The sequence below is a fragment of the Nicotiana attenuata genome, unplaced genomic scaffold (genome assembly GCF_001879085.1).
Source record: "Nicotiana attenuata strain UT unplaced genomic scaffold, NIATTr2, whole genome shotgun sequence".
Taxonomy (NCBI): domain Eukaryota; kingdom Viridiplantae; phylum Streptophyta; class Magnoliopsida; order Solanales; family Solanaceae; genus Nicotiana; species Nicotiana attenuata.
The window spans coordinates 107,332-130,146 of NW_017671278.1; the positions used below are offsets into that span (position 1 = coordinate 107,332).

Here is a 22,815-nt window from a genome sequence, read left to right on the forward strand (position 1 = left end):
AATCTTGCTTAAGCAAAAGAAGTTACTGGTTTTTATTCTGTTGCAACTAGTTGAAGTATCTGAGGATTGTGTGAAAGACTTATTGAAGTATCCACCCTCTAGCTAGTGTAGAGCATATTTGGAAACCTAATACAAGAACTCAATGGTGGATAATAACTTCACAGAGTCTTTCAACTCATGGATTCTTGAAGCCAGACAACAGCCCATTGTGAAGATGCTTGAAACTATCAGAGTGAAGGTGAAGTTAATTAAAAGTAGACTATTTTATTATACTATTTTCTTCCACTTTTTTTAAAAAAAACAATCTGTTTTTAATGTAATTGTTTAATGATGTTACTATACTGTTATATAAAGGTAATGACTTTGTTAAAGGACCATGGAGATGAAGTAAATAACTGAAAAGATGACTACAGTCCATATGCAATGGAGTTTTGTAATGATTATAGAGAGATGGCACAAGATTGTACCACCTTTTTCAATGGATAGAGGGGTTATGAAGTATCACAAGGTATAGACAGACACACTGTTATTCTTGAGCTGTAGAAGTGCACATGTAGGATATGGGACTTGTTTGGCATTCCATGTCCTCATGATATCAGGGCCTTCAATTACAAGAAGCTTGATCCAAAGACAGGGATTCACTGGTGGTATTCAAAAGAGGGATTCCAGTTGGTGTATCAACACAAACTCTAACCCGTTAGGGTGAGAAATTTTGGAAGGTGGAGCCACATCATGCCATGGATCCACCACCCTTAGTAAAGATGGTGGGTAGACCAAAAGTCAAAAGGACAAGAGAAAAAAATGAGGCTATTAATAGGCAAGGCACATGGGCAGCTTCTAGGAAAGGCCTTCAAATGCATTGTGGTTACTGCGGAAAACAAAATCACAATCAAAGAAAATGTCCAATGAAGGAAAAGACATCTAACAGTAGTTATCTTATTATTTCAGCTTGTTTAAAGACACTGGCCAGTTTATTTCACTTTATGCAGCTACAAGGGATACCTCAGCCAGGGCAGGAACCCAGTGAACCATCTGAGTTTTTTATGATCCCTAATCCTAGGTTTATATCACAGTCAGGAACTCAACTGTCCACACAAACTGCTCAATCCAGTCAGCAGACAACTCAACAATACACTCAGACTACTCAGTCCAGTCAGCAAGAAACTTAACAACAATGTGATGTTTCTCGGTCCAGTCAGCAGGTAACTCAGTCCAGTCGACTTCCCACTCAGCAAGCCAGTGATGTTTCTCAACAACCAAGTCAAAAAAGAACCAAGTACACTCCAAGAAGACTAATTGATTCAGACTTTGGGAATGAACCTGACCCAGTATTGAGGCCTAAAGTTGTTTTTGAGATTATGACAAGGGTTCAAGTGAAGAATAAACAGCAAAATACTGGGACAAGAAAGACAAACTTCACAGGAGATCACATTGGTAGCTCACAACCAACAAATCTGCCATATTCCCCAACAAGAACTACTTGGAAAGGCAAACAATGACTAGAACTCAATTACTGGGTGTGAAGGAGAAAAAAATTCAAAAGCTTCAAACTAGAAAAGGAAAGAGGAAGTAAAGTAACAAGTTATTTGGGATGACTGTAATTGACAATTTATTTTTGTGATAATTGAATAGACAAGTAACTCACTTCTATATTAATAGACAAGTAAATATTGTGAGATTGGTGTAAGTTTTTGGCTCACATATTTACTTGTCTAATAGTTATTTGTTAGGTAAATATTCCAGCAACAATGTATGTTTGCATCTTTAATTAAGCTCCACAATCGAACCTTCTTTTGTGCTAACTTTGTTATCATTTCTCTTGTTAGGATAAATGATATTATTAATAGATGGGCAGTTTCCTTGTAAGGACATTTCAAGTACATTTCATCTTGAACAAAATAACTTAAATTCAATGAAAACACATGAAACTGAACAAACATGTGTTTGGTCGAAAATAACCAAACACATCACATTGCATTTATCCTCCAAACTAAAACACATAAGAAAACCAAAAGAACCGTTACATTGCTCTTGACAACAAAAATAATCAAACATCACTAACTCCTAGCCACTAAAATCAGAATGAAGACAGCACACGAAATAACAACAAAAAGCTTCATCCTTCGTAATTTATCCTCCATCATAAACATGGCCACTAAATTGGTTGATTTAATGCCCTCCATTTCTGCCACAATGTTCTTCATTTACACATTTTCTTGACAAACAACATCCTCTAAGTCAGCCACCATCTTCTTCAAATAATTCCTTTCTACTTCTACACATTTCAATGAGTTATTCAAGTTGCTTGTCGCCATTGTCACATGTGGTGGCATATTTTGGTCGCGCCATTCCCAAAGACTACATGATGATTCTTCATCAAAACGAGGGCATTTCCAGAATCTACGTCTTGCATTTGTAGGAGTGTTAGCCACAAAATGATTAGAAATCAACTCGCAACTACATCAACGAGACGAATCAGAAGCAATTGAATTCTCAGACGTGGTGGGCTTGTATTTTCCAAAAAATAATAGCTTTTATAAGCAAAAGCAAATTTAGAAGAGGAATGGAACAAAACAATTACGACCCGGAAGGAGGAATCAATTTTTGAGGAGGAAGAAAAATGGGATCCGCCCTAATTTGTTGAAAAAAATGGGGTTAAATGAAAAGGGTAGGTGAATAATATTTGTTTTACCATGGTTTGTGCCGAAAAATGGGGCGGGTGAATATTTGGGGCGGGTTGTAAGTGACCTAGGGCCATATAGCCACGTGGCGCAATGAAATCTTGACAACGCATTAAATAGGGGGACCACAGATGGCTCCATTAGTCGCGGGGGTAATATCAGGCCCAAAGATAACGTTGAATGTATTTTCGGACAAATAGATAGATGGAGCTCGATACTAAACCATTTGTGATATTACGAGGATATTTTTAGCCCTTTATCGAAGTTAATGCGACGGATCTCACTGATATAAGACCAAAAAGCAGAATAATTCAATGTTCCAGTAATAACAATATTCTTTGCTTTGCTTGCAAATGACTTAAAAAGAACTGCTCTTAAAAATTCTAATATGAGCCAATGGTAAAAGCAAACGAGGAACAAAGAGATTTATTTTTAACGAAAAGATTTGCTTAATTAAATATGGAGTATTTTTCAGTAACATTTTCTACTAGTAATTTTGTTTAATTTGGTCGTAAGCTTATATTATTAGACGTAACTAATTGAGAAGGATTATAAGTAAAGAGTTAACGACTAGCAAAATAATCTAACTATGACACAAATAACTACTCCTCAAACGGAATTATAAATCGGCATTGTTGTGCCTCCATTTAAATCCGTTCCTAGTTCAATACTATGAAGAAAAAAATTTAACTTTTTCCCAATAGACATTTTTCACATTAGATTGACACATAATCTCTAACAAGTAAAAATGTAAAATACTTCCAGAAATGAAATTTTCAATGACAATATTTCGACTTCTTTAGATCTTAAATCTCTTTGTGGCACCATTTGCTTTCTATTTGTGGCGAAATTAGCTGCCACAAAGATAATTTATTTTTGCGGCAACTAAGCTCGTCACGTAAAGTAACTAGGCGGCCCACTAAATGGATTTAATATAGGCCGATATTTAAAATAGTTGTCTATACTTACTTTTGATGGCGATTAAAGAGATTGTGATTTTTTTTTGACTGAATCCTAGTTAATTAGTATGTATAGAGTTTTTTCTATCATTGTACCTTGTTCTTCGCTAGGTCTATCGGGATTTTAAAATATTATATGTCAAAATAACTTATTTCCACATAATTTTTGGTTTATTTCGTCCCTTTATAACATATTTGTCTTCGTGATATCATACTTACCAATTAGTGCATTTGGAGTCGACGTGTGGCTCGGCCAGTCCATCTTAAGCGACATTCTCTTAGTTTGTTCTCTATGGCTCTATGTGTGCTTGTTGCACCATATTTTGAATATGTTCATTTTTCATAAAGTAACTAGGTGGCCCACTAAATGGATTTAACATAGGTCGATATTCAAAATATTATCTATACTTACTTTTGGTGGCGATTAAAGAGATTGTGATTTTTTTTGACTAAATCCTACTTAATTAGTATGTATAGAGCTTTTTCTATCATTGTACCTTGTTTTGCGCTAGGTCTATCGGGATTTTAAAATATTATATGTCAAAATAACTTATTTCCACATAATTTTTGATTTATTTCGTCCCTTTATAACAGATTTGTCACGGTGATATCATACTTACCAATTGGTGCATTTGGAGTCGACGTGTGGCTAGGCCAGTCCATCTTAAGCGACATTCTCTTAGTTTGTTCTCTATGGCTCTATGTGTGCTTGTTGCACCATATTTTGAATATGTTCATTTTTCATAAAGTAACTAGGTGGCCCACTAAATGGATTTAATATAGGTCGATATTCAAAATAGTTGTCTATACTTACTTTTGGTGGCGATTAAAGAGATTGTGATTTTTTTTGACTAAATCCTAGTTAATTAGTATGTATAGAGCTTTTTCTATCATTTACCTTGTTTTTCGCTAGGTCTATCGGGATTTCAAAATATTATATGTCAAAATAACTTATTTTCACATAATTTTTGGTTTGTTTCGTCCCTTTATAACATATTTGTCACCGCGATATCACTTACCAATTGGTGCATTTGGAGTCGGCGTGTGGCTAGGTCAGTCCATCTTAAGCGACATTCTCTTAGTTTGTTCTCTATGGCTCTATGTGTGCCTGTTGCACCATATTTTGAATATGTTCATTTTTCATAAAGTAACTAGGTGGCCACTAGATGGATTTAATATAGGTCGATATTCAAAATAGTTGTCTATACTTACTTTTGGTGGCGATTAAAGAGATTGTGATTTTTTTTGACTAAATCCTAGTTAATTAGTATGTATAGAGCTTTTTCTATCATTGTACCTTGTTTTTCGCTAGGTCTATCGGGATTTCAAAATATTATATGTCAAAATAACTTATTTCCACATAATTTTTGGTTTATTTCGTCCCTTTATAACATATTTGTCACCGTGATATCATACTTACCAATTGGTGCATTTGGAGTCGACGTGTGGCTAGGCCAGTCCATCTTAAGCGACATTCTCTTAGTTTGTTCTCTATGGCTCTATGTGTGCTTGTTGCACCATATTTTGAATATGTTCATTTTTCATAAAGTAACTAGGTGGCCCACTAAATGGATTTAATATAGGTCGATATTCAAAATAGTTGTCTATACTTACTTTTGGTGGCGATTAAAGAGATTGTGATTTTTTTTGACTAAATCCTAGTTAATTAGTATGTATAGAGCTTTTTCTATCATTGTACCTTGTTTTTCGCTAGGTCTATCGGGATTTCAAAATATTATATGTCAAAATAACTTATTTTCACATAATTTTTGGTTTGTTTCGTCCCTTTATAACATATTTGTCACCGCGATATCACTTACCAATTGGTGCATTTGGAGTCGGCGTGTGGCTAGGTCAGTCCATCTTAAGCGACATTCTCTTAGTTTGTTCTCTATGGCTCTATGTGTGCCTGTTGCACCATATTTTGAATATGTTCATTTTTCATAAAGTAACTAGGTGGCCACTAGATGGATTTAATATAGGTCGATATTCAAAATAGTTGTCTATACTTACTTTTAGTGGCGATTAAAGAGATTGTGATTTTTTTTGACTAAATCCTAGTTAATTAGTATGTATAGAGCTTTTTCTATCATTGTACCTTGTTTTTCGCTAGGTCTATCGGGATTTCAAAATATTATATGTCAAAATAACTTATTTCCACATAATTTTTGGTTTATTTCGTCCCTTTATAACATATTTGTCACCGTGATATCATACTTACCAATTGGTGCATTTGGAGTCGACGTGTGGCTAGGCCTGTCCATCTTAAGCGACATTCTCTTAGTTTCTTCTCTATGGCTCTATGTGTGCTCGTTGCACCATATTTTGAATATGTTATTTTTTATTTTGTCTAATCTCTTATGATTGCACATTCATCTTAATATTTGTATTAATGTTACACTCGTATTGTGGATACATAGGATTAGAGGCCCTAAAAATTTAATTTCGTATAATATTATTAGTCTTATAATTATTTCGTAGAACTTACCTTTCACTTTAACCAGTTTCTTTTATTGTGTGACACTCCACTTGCATTTTTATGTTTCAACCATCCTAATTTGGCTCTATGCTATCTTTATTTTCTTTTACCCTTCTTTTTTAGCCTCGCTTATTCTACTTTACGCCATCTACGATGATAAATCTTATTCCTCACTTCCCATCAGGGACATATGCACCTTATATCATGTATTATTACGGGATATCGCTTCGTCGAAATTTTTTGACTAGATTTTTATAAGAAAAATAAAAATAATGAGAATACATATAGAAAATGACACCGCTTAATATTATAGTGATTTATTCATTGGTCAATTTATTTAAATTATGATACTATTTACAAAAAATCTTACGTACACCACTGCTTCTCACCAATTCTATAGACCTTCATCTATTAAATTCACCTACACAACATGTATCTAGGAGTGAAATTTGAAACTAGAAACATTTTTGGAATTGGGGGAGAATGATTGCAAATAAAGGGGAAAATGGCAAAGGAATCGGGTTGGGGGGAAAATATGCGCAAAGGATAGGTGATCTCAAATAAAAAAAAAAAGATAGGTGATCAATCAAAGGCGTGACAATTGGTGAAATAATATAATAATAGGGAGTTATCAGGTTAAAGATTAGAATTGTGGTTGGGATAAGAATCAATCTAATAGCAAAAGACAAGAAAGCTTCATTTGTCAAAAGACATAATGAAGAGTTAGCACCGATTCAAATGTCAAAATAAAATAAAAATTAGGTAATAATTAAAGATTAATCATACAACTTGCTAGTATGTTTTATCACATCTTGTCATATGTGATGTTGTCTAGTCTTACCAGAAGACCACAAAATGTGAGAGATTAACAACAAGAAAAAGATAAAAGGGAAAACAACATGGACTTGAATGTGCATTTCGTTCCACAACACCCCACCACCAAAGCTCGCTGCGTTATGGTACATTGTAAGGTATGTAATTTGAATTTTACATAATCTTTTANGAGGACACCGAATAAAAGATTATTATCAATAATTCCTTGTTTAATCATACAAAACTATCATCATCATATTCATTCCCGTGGGTCGTGTCATGCAACTTCCCGCTTTTAATCGCTATATCACTTCACCGCCCCCCTATTAAATTTTCCCACTTCCCCAACAAACTACCCCAGCTTAATTCTGTCAGATAAAAATGGAGTATAGTATACTCCCTCAAATATCATACTATAATTTACTACTAGTACATATTAATTTTCCCACTCTAAGTAACGATTTTCTGATCTTAATTTAGTCCGTTTTTCTACAAATTTTAGATTTTCAAGCTAGTCTCCGTTTCGAGCCACATTACATGACAGTGGACTGAGCTAGGAGAGCTTCTGCATGTTCACAATAATTGTTTTTGGATCGACTCGTATATATTTTCCGAAGCACGTTCTCAATTGAAACCTATTAAATTTGAATTCTGAATTGATGGCCGCAGCTTTAGAGTGCTGGTCAAGTCGAGCTAGCATTGAAGAGGAAATGGTAGAACAAGTTCTAATGAGAAACAATCACAGATCGGAGGCGCCGCCGGGAAGCGGTTGCTCAACCGGTACTGGTTCTGCCGGCGGGATTGGAGGTTTAAAGGAGTCTTCTTCAGCAATGCAGAAGCGACTACAGAGACTGAGCAGGAACGTGTCGGAGGTAATTGCGTCGCTTAAGAACTCACTAAACCTCGAAACGGTTCGTGACTCGCCTTCACCCTCGGACCGAGTTGAGACCGGTCGGAAGCACGTTTGGGGCAGTGTTGTACGGGGATTGACTCAGCTTTATCCTGGTAGTCAACTTCCAGAGAAGCTTGTCTCCAACATTCGCAAGCATTACGACTCTTTCCCACTCAGGTGATTGCACTGTCCTTGAGATTTTTGGATTGAACTGTTCTTTTTTTTTTTTTTGGTTTCCACCCGGTTTTCGGTACCTGCAATGCATTGGAGCCCGACTATTCGCGCCGCGTAGGGCTCATTCGGGGGAAGCGCTCCCTACCAAGGATTTTTCCATACCAGTGCTCGAACTCGAGACCTCTGGTGAAGGTAAGAGCAGTCCCATCCACTACATCACATCCGTTGATGGTTGGATTGAACTGTTACTAATTGTGTTCAACAAAAAAAAAATGTAAAGGCAGAAAACTGGAAAGACATAATAACAAGAAAAGTTAAATAATTTCGAGCTCACGGAATTCACTGTGTGTCCTTAAGGAATTTAATACCCTTAGTGTTGTCCAAGGTTTGGATTAATTACTCTTAGGATAGAACGAAATGCACTAATTATAGAACTTCGACGAACTCTAAGAATGGAGCACATCACACTTGACAAAGAGAGAGACTTCAGAATTTTGGTGTATAAAATATGAGGTCGAGCCTCTTAATTTATAGGCAATGAAAGGGTAAGAGGGAGAGGTACAATCCAAAAGATGCATTTTCCTATTCACACCTTAAAAACCCAACATGAATATATATATATATATATATATATATATGTATATATATATATATATGTATATATTACTTATGTATGCACGCTTAGCAACAGAATCAGGAATTTCACTAAAGGAGTACAAGATTTAATATACTCCATATGTATACAAAATAATTTATAACCTATGCATGCAGTATAATTTTTCTATATGCACAACATTATTTTTTGATGTAGTCCTTCAGTCGATGTCACTCCACCGTGCACAATGGCGGTTTTAAGTTTTAGACATCCTGGGTTCTGAGTTAAGAGTGTGACTTCTAACTGTGTGTGTAACTCTAGCTTTAATTAATTTTATATACGTATAGTGTTCGACCTGTACATGTAGGTTCTGCAAGTTCTGCAAAACTAGCACTGTTTCGTCTACAGTATGTAAATGATGATCATGAGGATCAAAATGAAAATGGCTCAAATGCAATGGGATAAAACCCGACTAGTTTGTGATTGGGACATACTAGTAATTGTTGTTATGTGTACATGATTCGGAGCAAGAACATGTTCGGTTGAACTGCCTTAAGCTAGATGCCTAGATCTGCCTATTATTGTGTCACCATCTAATTTTTGACTTTGCTTTATTGCTGCTAGTTGTTTTGGTGTTGGCATTTTCTTATATACTTGGCTTGTTTTTTGATAGCTATGGGCAAGCTGGATTTGAAATGAAGGATGTCTTTCTACATATTAGATTGATAGAGCAGGCATCCGCAGAGGATCACCCAGCCATTATGATACAAGAGGTATCTGATGATGAAGTTCAAGGATCAATTTTTAAGTTAACATTTGCATGTAACTCTTCTATTTCGTGGTCTGCAATGTCCGGGGCGCTCGACAGCGCCTCGATTTGTTGTAAAAAGATACAGATCTTTGAAAAGAAAGGTTTTACGTTGGGGATTGTGATGCTTTTGGTTCAATCTGGGAAAGAAAAAATGTTTAAAGCTCGTATCGAGAATGTTCTTAAATCAGCCCTTAAGAAGCCAAAATCTACTGCAATGAAGAAGCTACCGTTTGGGATTTGTGGGAGTCAAGAGGAGAACACAAGGAGCAGAGAATATGGGGAGATTGAAGAGGACTCTGGGCAGCCAAATTACAAAAATGGGTTCGATAATTCGACCCCAAAGGTCCAGTTGCAAATACCGTTACCTACTTCTTTGTTTACGGTCTCGGTGGATGAATGGCAGACTGTGTTATCTGGCGGAGAAAAGATTGGAAAGTGGTTATTGAGCTCTGATAATCTTGAGTTCATCGATCAGATTGGACCGAATACATTCAAAGGGGTATACAAGGGAAAAAGAGTTGCGGTTGAGAAGCTCAAGGGGTGTGACAAAGGAATTGCATATGAGTTTGTGCTTCGACAAGATTTGTTGGAGCTGATGACGTGCGGTCACAAGAGTATATTGCAATTTTTTGGTGTTTGCATCAGTGAAAATCATGGCTTGTGTGTTCTGACTAAGTTGATGGAAGCTGGGTCAGCTTATGACTTATTGTTGAAGAAAAAGAAACTCCAGACTAAAGAAATAATAAGGATTGCCATTGATATAGCTGAGGGAATCAAGTTTATAAATGATCATGGAGCTGCATATAGAGATCTTAATACACAGAGGATCTTGTTAGACAAAAATGGGAATGCTTGCTTAGGTGATATGGGCATAGTAGCTGCTTGCAGGAGTATTGACGAAGCCATGGAGTATGAGACTGATGGTTATAGATGGCTAGCTCCTGAGGTCTGTTCCCTTCTACATCTAATTTGATTCATATATACACATTCATATGTCTCTTTATTCTGGAATATTGAGTAAAGTTTTTGGAAATATTTTGAAAAAGGCTATTCTAGGGATGATGAGCTCTAAGATTGCCTTACATTTGAAGGCAGGGCTAGATTGAGAGAGAAAAGTGTTGGGATGTTTTGTTCCGTTACTGGCAGAGCACTTCGGATGAAATTTTATATACATTATTTAAAGTTAAACATAACTTGGAGGAACTTATGTCATCATTGGAAGTATAAGAAAGTAATTTTGCATATCTTGTGAAGTTGATCTTTAGGTGATGGTTTCAAGATTCCATATTGATGGATCATCAGAAAAATATAGGACCTTACATAACAGTGAGATCCACTTCCACTTTAGTATACTTTTCAATTGGCGGCATCTTAACAAAATGAAAAAGTAGATTTGTCAGAAAGATGTTAACTGAAAATTTTACTGGTATAATTATTTTTAGGCTGTGAGACTGGGGTTTTCTGGTGTCAGATATAATGTTCTTCATGAGTTCTGAGCTTACTTGATCGAATCTTTCCAAGTATGCTGCAGTAAACCGAGTAAACAGTCTTCGGTGCCAAACTGGGTGCCAGCTTAGGTAGGGGAAGCTGATACTTGAGAACTCTTATAAGACTATATCTGGCTACTAGCTAATCCCCCTTTTTCCCGTTAAGGATGAGAAGAGGACAATGAGTAGAAAGGGAGGGTTTTTCTCCCTAACCTAACTGAAATTCAGGGGCAAGCCAACCATCAATTCAACAGAAACTACGCCTTATTGTCAAACTAGTCGGGTAATGTTAAATGAATCCTCTGAATCTATTCTGCACCATTTGGACCCATCTCGTTCTACTAAATAATTTTTTACGGAAAATTAAGGGTTCTCCAAAACTAGGATTCTCTGAACCATGCCCCCGACAGTTTTCTATACTAATAAAATTTCATGTTAGTGCTCAATGAGTGGCATGCGATATTCTCTCGTCCTTTGAGTATCTCATCTTAGAATGGCCACAAAGTGTCATCTACGATTTTCTTGAGAAGCATATTTTCTGTGGTGTTGATACATAAGGTAAGAGGCGAAATTGCCCTCCTATTGCCACAAGATGAGTAGTTTAGTTGTTGTTAAGAGGAGAAAAATTCTGATTTTAAGTTACTATTATGAAGCATAAAAATGTCGTCACTGGATTAAATATATTTAAGTAGGCCCTTTGATGATTATCTACTTAAGAAAACATTGTCACTTTTTCTGGCATGATTTTTTAGCATGCGCATCATGTTATCATATTTGTTTTTACTTTATATGCTTTATGGTCTTAGCACTTATGCCCTGCTACATGATTATGTACTTTTGGTTTTAATTCTAGCAAACATTTTTGAGTTGATATCTCTTAGCGGAACCCACTTTTAGATGAAGATGGAAATCCATAGGATGTTTGCTATACTTTCATTTCTGGTGCTACAGTTTTCTTTTTCTTTTTTCCTCCTTCCTCCTTTCTTTTTCTGGGGATAATTTTCAAATGAATTCTGATACAATCTTTTTAGAGAAAATTATGATATTGGCTAGTTTCAGTTTTATTCTTTGCAATATATGACTCTACATGTAACCTTCATTTGGTCCATTTGCTAACAAGAAAACCATGTGACTACTTCTTTTATGGGAAGAGATTATTTTGATATTTTTACTTCTTAAAGTCAATAATCCTTAAAAAAATTGAAAATTTGTTAGTGAAGAGACCAAAAGCGCATAAAATTTTATGCTTAGTTGGACGAAGCTGAAACTTGCCAATGTAATTGCGGAGCCTAAACAGCAATTATCATTTTTTTATAGCTATGATTGACAGTCGTGGAACATGCAAGTCTTTTAAAGTAATCCTGTTATATGATCGATGTAATGGAGTCTAATAACTTGCCTCAGACTTTGATTTTAATGTATGCTAAGAGCTGGTTGTTGTTTATCAAAGAAGTATGTATACACCATGAGCAGGCTGCTTTTATGCAGTGGCAAATCTTTTTTTATGTTAAGTGGCTCTTACCCTTCTTATGCTGTCAATTGTATGCAATGAATGATAAAAAGGAATATTATCCCCATTCTAACCATAATTTTGGTTGTAACAGATAATTGCAGGTGACCCTGAAAGTGTTAGAGAGACTTGGATGAGTAATGTATATAGTTTCGGAATGATTATATGGGAATTGGTTGCTGGTGAGGTAGCATATTCTGCTTACTCACCAGTACAGGCTGCTGTTGGAATTGCTGCTTGTGGGCTTAGACCTGAAATTCCAAAAGATTGCCCCCAAGTTTTGAGATCTCTTATGATCAAGTGTTGGGATAATTGCCCTTCAAAACGTCTTCAGCTCAGTGAAATTCTGTCAATATTGGTACGTTCCAGCAGTAACAGCTTCAGTAATACTAGGTAATAGAAATTTAAAGGCTGTTTAATCTAGTAGATGTTGTAATCAGTCATATAGATCCTCTATAGCAATGCAAATTAAATCCTTACTTGATTAATGATAAGTTATTCTCCTATCATCATATAATGAAAGAAAAAACAAAGAAAAAGCTCCCAGCTTATAGTTTATGTTTTGTGCTAGAGACGGTCGAGAGACATGACTGGTTGAGTCACATGTTGTCTCTCCTAGTCCTATTATGGTTGTCATTATTAATGACTACACCTTTTCATGTTGTCTCTACTGTGAGTTGATAAACTAGCATAAAGCAGAAAAAGACAGAGAGATTAATAGGTTTTAGTATTTTAGGCCTTCTGTTTTGCTATGTTTCCCTTTAGTTTTTCCTTCTCACTAACCAAAAAAAAATATAGGACATGAACCATTTCTCTGGAATGTTAACTCAACGAATCAAAGTGGAGGATTAGTCTTTATAAGTATGATCTGAGAGTAAAAGTATGTCCAGTTAGGGAATTTCTTATAATTGCCATACGCAAATTCCATTTTTTGGTGTATCTTTGGCGATAAATTCTTTTAGTGATAAGATTTTCAAAAAAATATTGTTGAGAATTATTTTGCTGTGTGCGATTTAACATAAAACTGGTAAAAAAAATTGATAGGAGCTGAGTGAGAGTGATGTTGGTGATAACAATGAGTTTGAAAATATGTATCCTTCTTACTAGGAACAGGTGTTATGGTGTAGTGAGTGCACTAAGTTGTAGTGAAAAATGCCTCTCTTTCTAAGAACAGGTCATTTTTCTCATTTTCTGGAGGAGCATATGTTCAACAGGTTTTAGACGATCAATAATAACAACAACCCAGTAAAATCTCATAAGTGAGGTCTGGGGAAGGTTGAGTGTACGCAAACTTTACCCCTACCCCAGCGTAGTAGAGAGGTTGTTTCCGAGAGACGCTCGGCTCAAAAAGACGAACAGAGATGATATATCCTACCAGCAACAACAATTAGAGAGATCATATCAATATCGTAAGAGACAAAATATATAGAAAGACAATAACAAAAATAGGTAATAATTACACAGTACTATGAAAACAAAAAATTAGTGTGAACACAACATAAGCGTCCAAGACAAACACTATCAGAGAACTCAAAGATAAGTGCTTTTGTATCTTTTCTTTTTAAAATTTAAATTATTTTAATTAATAAATAATTGGTATTGTGAAAAGGATGAATAGATAAAGTAGATATCTTATATTAAGGAAAATGCAAGGAGTAGGAACTAAATTCAAGGAAGATCTCTACGCATTACCAGTAGCTCGGGGTGAAGTACACAATTGGCACTCATAGTATATGATTTTGAAATTTTGTCCCTGCTTGCACCATGGGTAGAACTTGAAGTTTAAAACGTGTTGCCCCTCGCTCGTCCCACGGGTAACACTTTTAGCTTTAGACCTTGAGGTTCTGTCCATGGGACAAGCGGGGTCAAAGTAAAATAAAAGAAGAATTAACTCAAATAGCCACCCACTCAATTGCTTGAACTAGAAATAGCGGATGGATATATAGTATATGTATAATTTGTAGTATATTATATGTGTATAATCATATCTATCAATGTATAATTTATGTATATAGCTAGAAAAAATAAACAATGAATATGGCCGGTTATTCAGGTAAAGAGCCCGTAGAAAACCACCCCTAGAAGTTGTAAAAATAGCACGGGCTAGCCAGTTTTCGAACTGGTCATTCAAAAATAGCCGGCATTTGCAAAGTGATTGAAAATTAGCCACTATTTTGCTGCAACACGGAAAGTTCTAGCATAATATACTGGAGATCGGTACACCTGTATATGAACTTCCAGCATATTATGCTGGAACTCAAACACGCAGAGAGTTCTAGTATAATATACTGGAACTCCAGTATATTATACTGGAGTATTTTTTCGGATTTTGAACAGTATTTTCGTTCAGATTTATATTTACATGAAAAGTGGCTAAATTTCGATACTTTTGAAACTGTGACTATTTTTGAAGAGAAATTTTCATAAAGCACTATCTTTTAGTAGTAATTAGTCATCTATAGATACCATTTGCTATATTACGGATTATAGATACCTTTTATGTGGTTATAAGATGTATTTGATGTATTTAAGCTATTGTATTCATGAATACAGTAGCAAAAATAGGCGTGAATCAGGGAAGTCCAGCTAATCAGTTGTTGTATTCGAGCGTATTCGACTGTATTCATGGAGTGAAACATGGGATTACAGCTGGACAAATTATTGTATTCGACAGTATTCGACTGTATTCACGGCGTGAAATAGGGGATTACACTGTTTTTAAAACGAAAAGTGAATCAATTAACATAATAGACTCCTAATATAATCAACAAACTCAATTATAACACACAAATTTTGTATTTTCAGTTATAAAAAAGATTTTCAACCGAATAAATATCCCAAAAACATAGCAATCTTCAGAGAAATTATATAATACATCTGAATACATAAATTATATTAATTAAAAAAAAACTTATGAATACATTCATGGCATATAGCAAGACAGTGAATACAATGAAATATATAGAATACAACGGGATACATTGAAATACAATGAGAAAAAAAGATAGTGAATACAATGAAATACGTGGAATACAACGAAACACATTGAATTACAATGAAAAAAAAGACAATGAAATACATAAAAATACATTGAAATATATTAACAGAAAATCAAGTTGCTCAACCCCAAAGTCCATCGTCTTTGTTCAAGAACAAACCAATCGGATTATATGTCGGCGGCTGCTGTTGAAGAATCAATTTAATGTCGGCGGCTGCTGTTGTTGGTGAGAATCTTGAACATAGCAATCTTCAAGAATCAATTTTGAACTTTCTTGTATAGGCTAAAAACTGGTACAAACCAAAGAAGGGGCTAAAAACTCGTTGTGAACTTTCTCGTAGTTATATCATTAGGAATAAGGAACAGACGGAGCAGATTGCAAACAGTTTTGCTTTTTCCGTGTTGGTTTGTTTATGGAAAACATGTACAATTGTGGTGTTTAGTTTTATGGAAGACGAAACAATTGTTCTCTGGCAAACGAACTGCAATTGTTCTCTGAGAAAGTTCGTGGGTTTGCTGTGTTCTTTGCACAAATTCGGTGGAAGGAGGAAGAGATCAGAAATTTTAATGGGATGGGGGAAGAGAATGGGATGTATCAAAGTAGAGAGAGAAAGAAAATAGTGTAACTGATTAGCGTATTTAGTGACTTAGGGTTAGGAGGTAACCAAAATTAAATATTTTGCTATAAACCTTAAAAGGTATCTATAGAATATAATTTTTTAAATGGTATTTATTTAAAATAAATAAGGTGTTAACCTCTGCTATAGGAGGTAAAAACTTCTAGTATTTTTAGTCTTGTTGAAGGGGACAAAAATAAAATTTGGGCTCAAACAACCCATTTTTAGGCCCAATTTCGGATAGCCCAAAACATTAAGCCCATACACATTCCCCATTTGACCTAACCTAATTCCTACTCCCTATAAAAGAAGAACCTAATCTCTAATACCTACACCTAAGTTAGCAGCAACACACACAAAACAGAGATAACAAATCGGAAAGGGGAAACGGCAAAAAATCGTGAGATGCAAAAGAGAGGAACGGACGAGAATTAAGCTCACATTCTTGGGTTTTACTCTTTGGGTTATGATTGGCTGTGATAATTGTAACGACCCGATCGATCGTTTTGAGCCCTAGCGCGCCGTTCAGCGGTTTGAGGCCATGAGCAGCTTCAATTCAGGCATTATGACTTGTACGCATGGTCGGAATTAAATTTCGGGAAGTTCGGAGTTGACTTGGAGAGGAAATTCTCATTTCGGAAGCTTTAAGTTGAGAGAATTGACTAGGATTGGATTTCAGAGTAAACGACCTCGGAATCGGGATCTGAAGGTTCCAGCAGGTTCGTATGATGATTTCGGACTTGGGCGTATGCCCGGATCGGGCTTTGGGTGACTCGGGAGCGTTTTGGCGCCTATTGTGGAAGTTAGCATTTTGGAAGAAATTTCATAAGTTTGGGTTGAAGTGTATTTCAGTGTTATCGATATTTGTTTGGGATTCCAAGTCTGGGAGTAGCTCCGTATGGTGATTCTGGAGTTGGGAGCGCGATTAGAAGTGAATTCGGATGTCTGTGGAACATTTTGGAGCCATTTGGCTAAGGATAGAAATTTGAAGGTTTTTGAGAAGTTTGACCGTAGGTGAACTTTTTGATATCGGGGTCGGAATTCGATTCCGAAAGTGAGGAGTAGGTCTGTAATATTGAATACGACTTATGTGCAAAATTTGAAGTCAATCAGATGTGATTTGATAGGTTTAAACATTGAAAGTAGAAGTTTGAAATTCTAAAGTTCATAAAGCTTAGATTGGAGGCCGATTCATGATTGTAGCGTTGTTTGATACGATTTGAGGCCTCGTGAAAGGATATTCTGTCGTTTCAGCTCAGTAGCGGTACTTCTGAGAGCTCTGAGGCTAGGCACAATTGCCATGATGCTATGAACGATTGTTCTGCGGTATTGATATGATTGTAGGACGTTTGCCTACGTGTCGGGGCAGTGAATGACTTGAAGGGAGGTTTACTCAGTGCATGATCTAGAGATTCGGTATTTTATTCCTGGTAGGGGAAAGGCAACCAGACCGAGAATGGTCAGATGTGGGCTGGTGGAGTAATAAGACTTGGTATTTGTGAGCGTGATGGAGTTTTCTTCTATGATGGAGTGTCGCTGTCCTAATTGAACGTACTAAGTTCGCCGGTGTTATGATCTTCTACAATTCGCCTTTGGGGCAAGATATCGTGAAATAGTATTGGAGATGCGGCTTCCAGATATTGTAGGGTGCGGTGGTTTAGGATTGAATAAGTGTTTCTTATGTTGACGATTCGATAAAGATGACCTTCAGAAGGGTTTAGAGTTAGCAGCAATTGTGGGTTCAAGTGCCGCGAAGATAGATTCTAATTAAGGCAATAACTGAGCAGCAAAGGATGAGGAAGGACATGTGGGGAGTGTCAGGTGGTGGTTAAAATTTCTAGAAGGCCAGGTATAAGATGCAAAGGTCGAGTAGTCGACTAAAGGGGTGAGTTTCGCCAAAGTGGGAGAGTTTGGAGTGATTTGGGAAATTTTAGTGATTGGTGATTTGGGCCTACGGATTAATTTGAAGTATGGGCTATTATGCGGCAGGAGATTTGATATAACGGAAAGGACCTGCTTGACATGAAGGAGGAGACAACCTAACTTTGAGTTGAAGGGATGTTGCCGCGCAACTAATTGATGTCCACGAAGGGTGACTGGACTTGTACAGCTAGAGAGAGAGCTTTGACTCAGGAGGGGCCATTAATGTCATGGTGATTGCACCCCGTGTAGCAGCGTTGGAAGACGTCGACACGTAGATTCCACAGGCGGGATATCTCCAGTAAGCAGGACGGCGGTCGCATGGTTGGCGAAGCTTCTGCAAAGGGTTCTATTGGCTATACAGCAAAGAGATCGTTCGTGTGAACGTGGTTGGTGATTCAGAGTATAACAAGAAGGTTTTACAGAAAGATTCTGAGAATTTTGGCGGTTGATTGCACAAGGTTATGTCAACAAGAGATAAAGGATCCTGCTGAATTCCAGAATTTGTGTAATAATGGCTTCAGACTAAGTGGGAGAGTCCCACCGCCTATGATTAAGGATTGCCTGGCTAACTACTTGTGAGGTTTCTGATCATTAGCATATTGATGGTTGTTTCAGCTACAGGAAAAGAACATAAGTGGTAAATTTAGAAAAGGAATTGTTAAAGGTGTACTATGGTTGGACTCGTTGGCTCATGTGCAGACTTGGGGAAGAATTCAGGATTCATGCCTTGTATGGGTGCGGATTTCCAGGAAAGTGATTCTGCCGGGTGCTTCTTCAAGGGGGTATTCATGTGCTAGAAGATTTATGGAATTGATTATATTCGGAGTCGAGTCAGAGCGGGTGGCTTTCAGCAACAGTCCTAGTGGATTCAAAAGGGCAAAGCGAGTGCCTAGTAATTTCGAGCCTGTACGTACGGTTAAGAATCAAGCTTGGTAGCAGCTTATGAGAAGGGGCACAGAATGTTCTATGATGTTTTGACTTGCAGTGTAGCCTTTGGGAGGTATGAAATGGTTCGTGGGGTTTGAGACGGCATGGTCTCGTGATTTAGGGTCACTCGGGATGAGTGCGGATAGAGCATGCTATGTGTTGGATGGAGTATTATTATTTCGAAGGCAATCAAGGATAAATTGGAAGAAGGTAATTGATTAGCCATAGTTGAATTGGCATATTGGTGGCAGTGATCAGTTTCTTCAGCGCGATTGAGTTATGCAAGTTAATTGTGGCGGCACGTGTGAGGCTTGTCGGCCGCCGTAATTGATGTTATTCAGAAGTATTCCACTGCTGTGGCCTGCTATGCGTAGACGGACTCCGGAAGGGCTGTGGTAGCTTAGACCACTACTCAGAGATTTGCATATTCTACGGTTATGAGAATTCACCTGAGTGTTGCTATGGTTCTCTTGAAGTGAGATAAGTGAAGAGTTTTATATGATGAAGTTTTAATCCATTTGTGGTTACGGATCTATGATGAAAGATCGTGTTCTATCGTATGATGACATGCTGGGTGCAGCGAGTGGTATGGAATTCGAAGAGAGGATCAAGGTTGCAGTTCGGTGTTGACATAGATGTCACGAGCTCGGATGAGCAAGGAAGTAGTTTCGATGTTCAAAGTAAGTTGGTATTGTGTTCAGCGTCACCTGAGATCGGTGTTTTGTGAAAAAGGCATTGCATCCTGGTTAAGGATTCTTGGTCGCTCCTTAGCGTTAGTGCGGTCGGTGGTCTGGATGTACAGACCTGTTATCTGTCGCGGGAAGGTTGTATAAGTGTGGCATGTAGTCACTTGATTGGTTGAAGTGTTAAACCAAGTAGGAAGATTGTGATGCTTTGGCTAATTTGAGAATGGATGCCTGGAGGGCACTCGATTTATTGGGTTGTGGACCGTGGAGGACTAGTCCGGTTATGATGGTTGTTCTTGTGTGTTATGAGGAAACGGGGAGTATTTATGGACCTTTGAAAGGTTAGCCTAATTCAGTGCGATCAGAACCAGCTTGAGGTCCGTGGAGGGGTTTAAATGTGAATATGGGCTTTATATCAGGCCAGATGTGTTCATTTCAGTAAGGCGCTCCTTGTGGAAGAGCAGTCGGAGTGTTATTTCATCGTCAATTGTTTCAAGTAATGATATATTGCGCCGTGTGAGTTGTCAGACAGCTTCGTGAACAGCTTATGTGTTGAGGTTTCGCGTAGAGACAATATTATATGAGCTAAATGGCTCTTGAGATGCAGATCGTATACCGCACCCTAGTTGTGCTTGAGTTTTGTAGCCTATGGCACTATATGTCTCCCCAAGGATGGTATTATGCACTTAGCGTGCTGGTGACCGATATTCGGCATTTTGTTGTAATGAGTAATTTAGCTCGATGTATTCCTCATGTGAAATCTATGTGTGGATCGGGTGGCACGCCGCCATGGGTATGTTATTTGGATCGGGTTGCACATCGCAACAGCAAGACATTGAGTACAGTTCCCCGTATCTGTTTTATGCGTTTTGTTTCCTCTTTTCCTGAGAGGAACTTATATTAGCTGTACGCCCGCGTCGCATGTATTATTCGCGAGCGGGGTAATTGGAATTCCTTTTCAGAATTCGTCTTCCTTTTGTATCGCGTTCGAATTGGTAGCCTATTGGCACATTGCGGCATCATATGAGACTTTTGACCATGTCCGGGGTGGCTTATTGCCTGAGCAGTTCGTACTGGGTGAGACGAGATCATTGGACTTAGGATCAGTGCAATCTGAATATATGAAGTATATTAAGGAGCAAAGACCTTTATTTGGTTCAGAAAGAGGTGATGGTTCTTGACAGGAGTATAGACCATATGAATCATAGATTCGGTAGTTGGTTATGAATTTCTACACATCCTTTCCGTCGTGGCGGCATTGGGGGAGTTGGATCAGGACTTATATATGTCATGGGGTGCATTGTGAGCATCAGATTCGAGAAATGTCGACTATTATGATCAGAGAGTGTTATTATGGTCTTGTGAATGATGGGGTGCATGGTGTGAATTCAGCAAGGGTGTGCAGTCATGTTCTAGTACAGCGTGTGGTGATTGATACGGTGTTCATACGTCGAAAGCGGGCCTGGCAGAGAATTTCGGATGTTGAAACTAGGCTCCAAGGTAATTTGCCTAAATAAAAGAGGTTATATTTGTAGGTGCACGAGGTATTAAGCAGTGATTCAAGACAACCCCAGCACAGTTCCTAGCATGTTCGAGGACGAACGTATGTTTAAGTGGGAGAGGATGTAACGACCCTGATAACTTAGGATTTTAACGTGTTTTATGCCCCTACTTGCCTATGCTTTGGTTATAAATTGCTACAAAATAGTCCCAAAATTCTCACAAGTTGTACTTGATTGCAGGTTTGATCGACAAAGCGACGAATGTCAAAGATCGGTCAAAAAGGAGTGAAACCTGCTCAAGTGTCAAAGACTAAGTAAGTTGAGGAGAAGAGAACCTAGTGCGGACCGCACAAATATGAACGCGGTCGCGCTAGGAGGTTCAGAGGATGGCAGTTTCAAGGGAGCATGCTACGCGGTCGCGGTTATTTCCACGCGGTCCGCGGTCAGGCTCCGCGGCCACGCTACTCTTTTACGCGGTCTGCGGAGCAGAGATTCAGAGAGCCAAAATTTGGCCAATTCCAAGAAAAGCGGCCCGCGTTCATTTCTGTGGGGCAGCGCCAACTTCCACCGCGGCCGCGCTACCTTTTCACGCGGTCCGCGGTCCTCAACTTCAGAGAAGCAGAAACCAGGAGTTCAAGAGCCAATGCGGCCACGGTCATGTTTGCACGGTCCGCGCTGACCCCGCAGGGGTATTTTTGTCCAGTTTTTCCAGCCCAGTATAAATAGGACCTTTTTCCATTTTTAGGTCAAGTTTTATATTCTGAACGCAGCTGAGCTTGTGAGACCGAATATTGTAGCCATTTTTGGCATTTTAGCTCTTTATTATTGTAGTTTCTTCCTAGTAATTAATTAATATGCTTACTTCTTCATCTATTTCTTCAATTTCTGTATCTAGCATGAATAGCTAAACCCATTAGCTAGGGTTGTGGCTCAACCCTAGTGTGGGTAATTGATGGGTGTTGCCATCTAAGGCTAGATTGATATTGGGTGTTTGTTATTTGGGTTGATTTTAGGTTTTAATTAAGGATTGGTGGTTGCAAACACTGATTCTAGCTTTGCGGGTTTAACTCTTCTTGAGATCTAGTAATCGACTCTATAGCTTCTTCAATAAACGCTGGTTTTTCGATCAAAGTTTTGAATGACTTTCTAGTCAGATCGTTCCTGCGTTTCGGATATGAAGTCTCCTTCGAAGCTTTAGACAAAGGTGCTATTGAGATATTGGGCCCTTATGGTATCTCGTACACATTCCGACGATTGGCCGAGCGAATAAGTCAACTTCAAAGTGGATTTGTTGTGCGAAGAGTGCGTTATGACCCGTGGCCGCCTGCCTGGTGGGGGCGGCTCCTTCGTTGTGGGTAAACGAGAAACCCGACTCTATGAACCCGAGGAAAGGCTGCACAGCAGTAGTAGGGGCGTTAAGACCGGAGCTTTTTGTAGTGCTAGCAGGAATGCAAGTGAATGAATCCCATCCCCTAGCAGCTCATTTATCGAAGCTAAGTCATTACTAGAGAAAGCAATGTCATCCACATAAAGCAGAAGAAGGACAATACCTGATGTCGAGCTCCTTATAAACATTGAATGATCTGATTTACTTATTTGAAAACCGGCTCCTTCCTCTACTCCTATTTCGGCTCTTATACATGCTGCTGTCACCTTTCAAACCAAGCTCCACTACAACAAAAAGGGTGTTTAGCGGCAATTAAAAACGGTTTTAGCGGCAATAACAATAGCCGCTATAGCTTTTACCGGCCATTGGTGTTT

At 37.9% G+C, this 22,815-nt stretch overlaps 1 protein-coding gene across 1 annotated transcript; it reads left to right on the forward strand.

The window, feature by feature from the left end:
* The first annotated feature begins 7,184 nt into the window (after positions 1–7,184).
* LOC109207247 (serine/threonine-protein kinase STY8-like) lies at positions 7,185–12,914 on the forward strand. Its single transcript, XM_019370135.1, has 3 exons — positions 7,185–8,001; positions 9,267–10,350; positions 12,496–12,914. Exons 1-3 carry the CDS (start codon positions 7,592–7,594, stop codon positions 12,796–12,798), a joined length of 1,797 nt encoding a protein of 598 aa, XP_019225680.1. The 5' UTR covers positions 7,185–7,591; the 3' UTR covers positions 12,799–12,914.
* The last annotated feature ends 9,901 nt before the right edge of the window (positions 12,915–22,815 follow it).

Coding starts and splice junctions, on each gene's coding strand:
- LOC109207247 (XM_019370135.1), top strand. CDS start 7,592: ATGGCCGCAGCTTTAGAGTGCTGGTCAAGTCGAGCTAGCATTGAAGAG. Junction 8,002..9,266: donor TACGACTCTTTCCCACTCAG/GTGATTGCACTG, acceptor GTTTTTTGATAG/CTATGGGCAAGCTGGATTTG. Junction 10,351..12,495: donor ATAGATGGCTAGCTCCTGAG/GTCTGTTCCCTT, acceptor TGGTTGTAACAG/ATAATTGCAGGTGACCCTGA.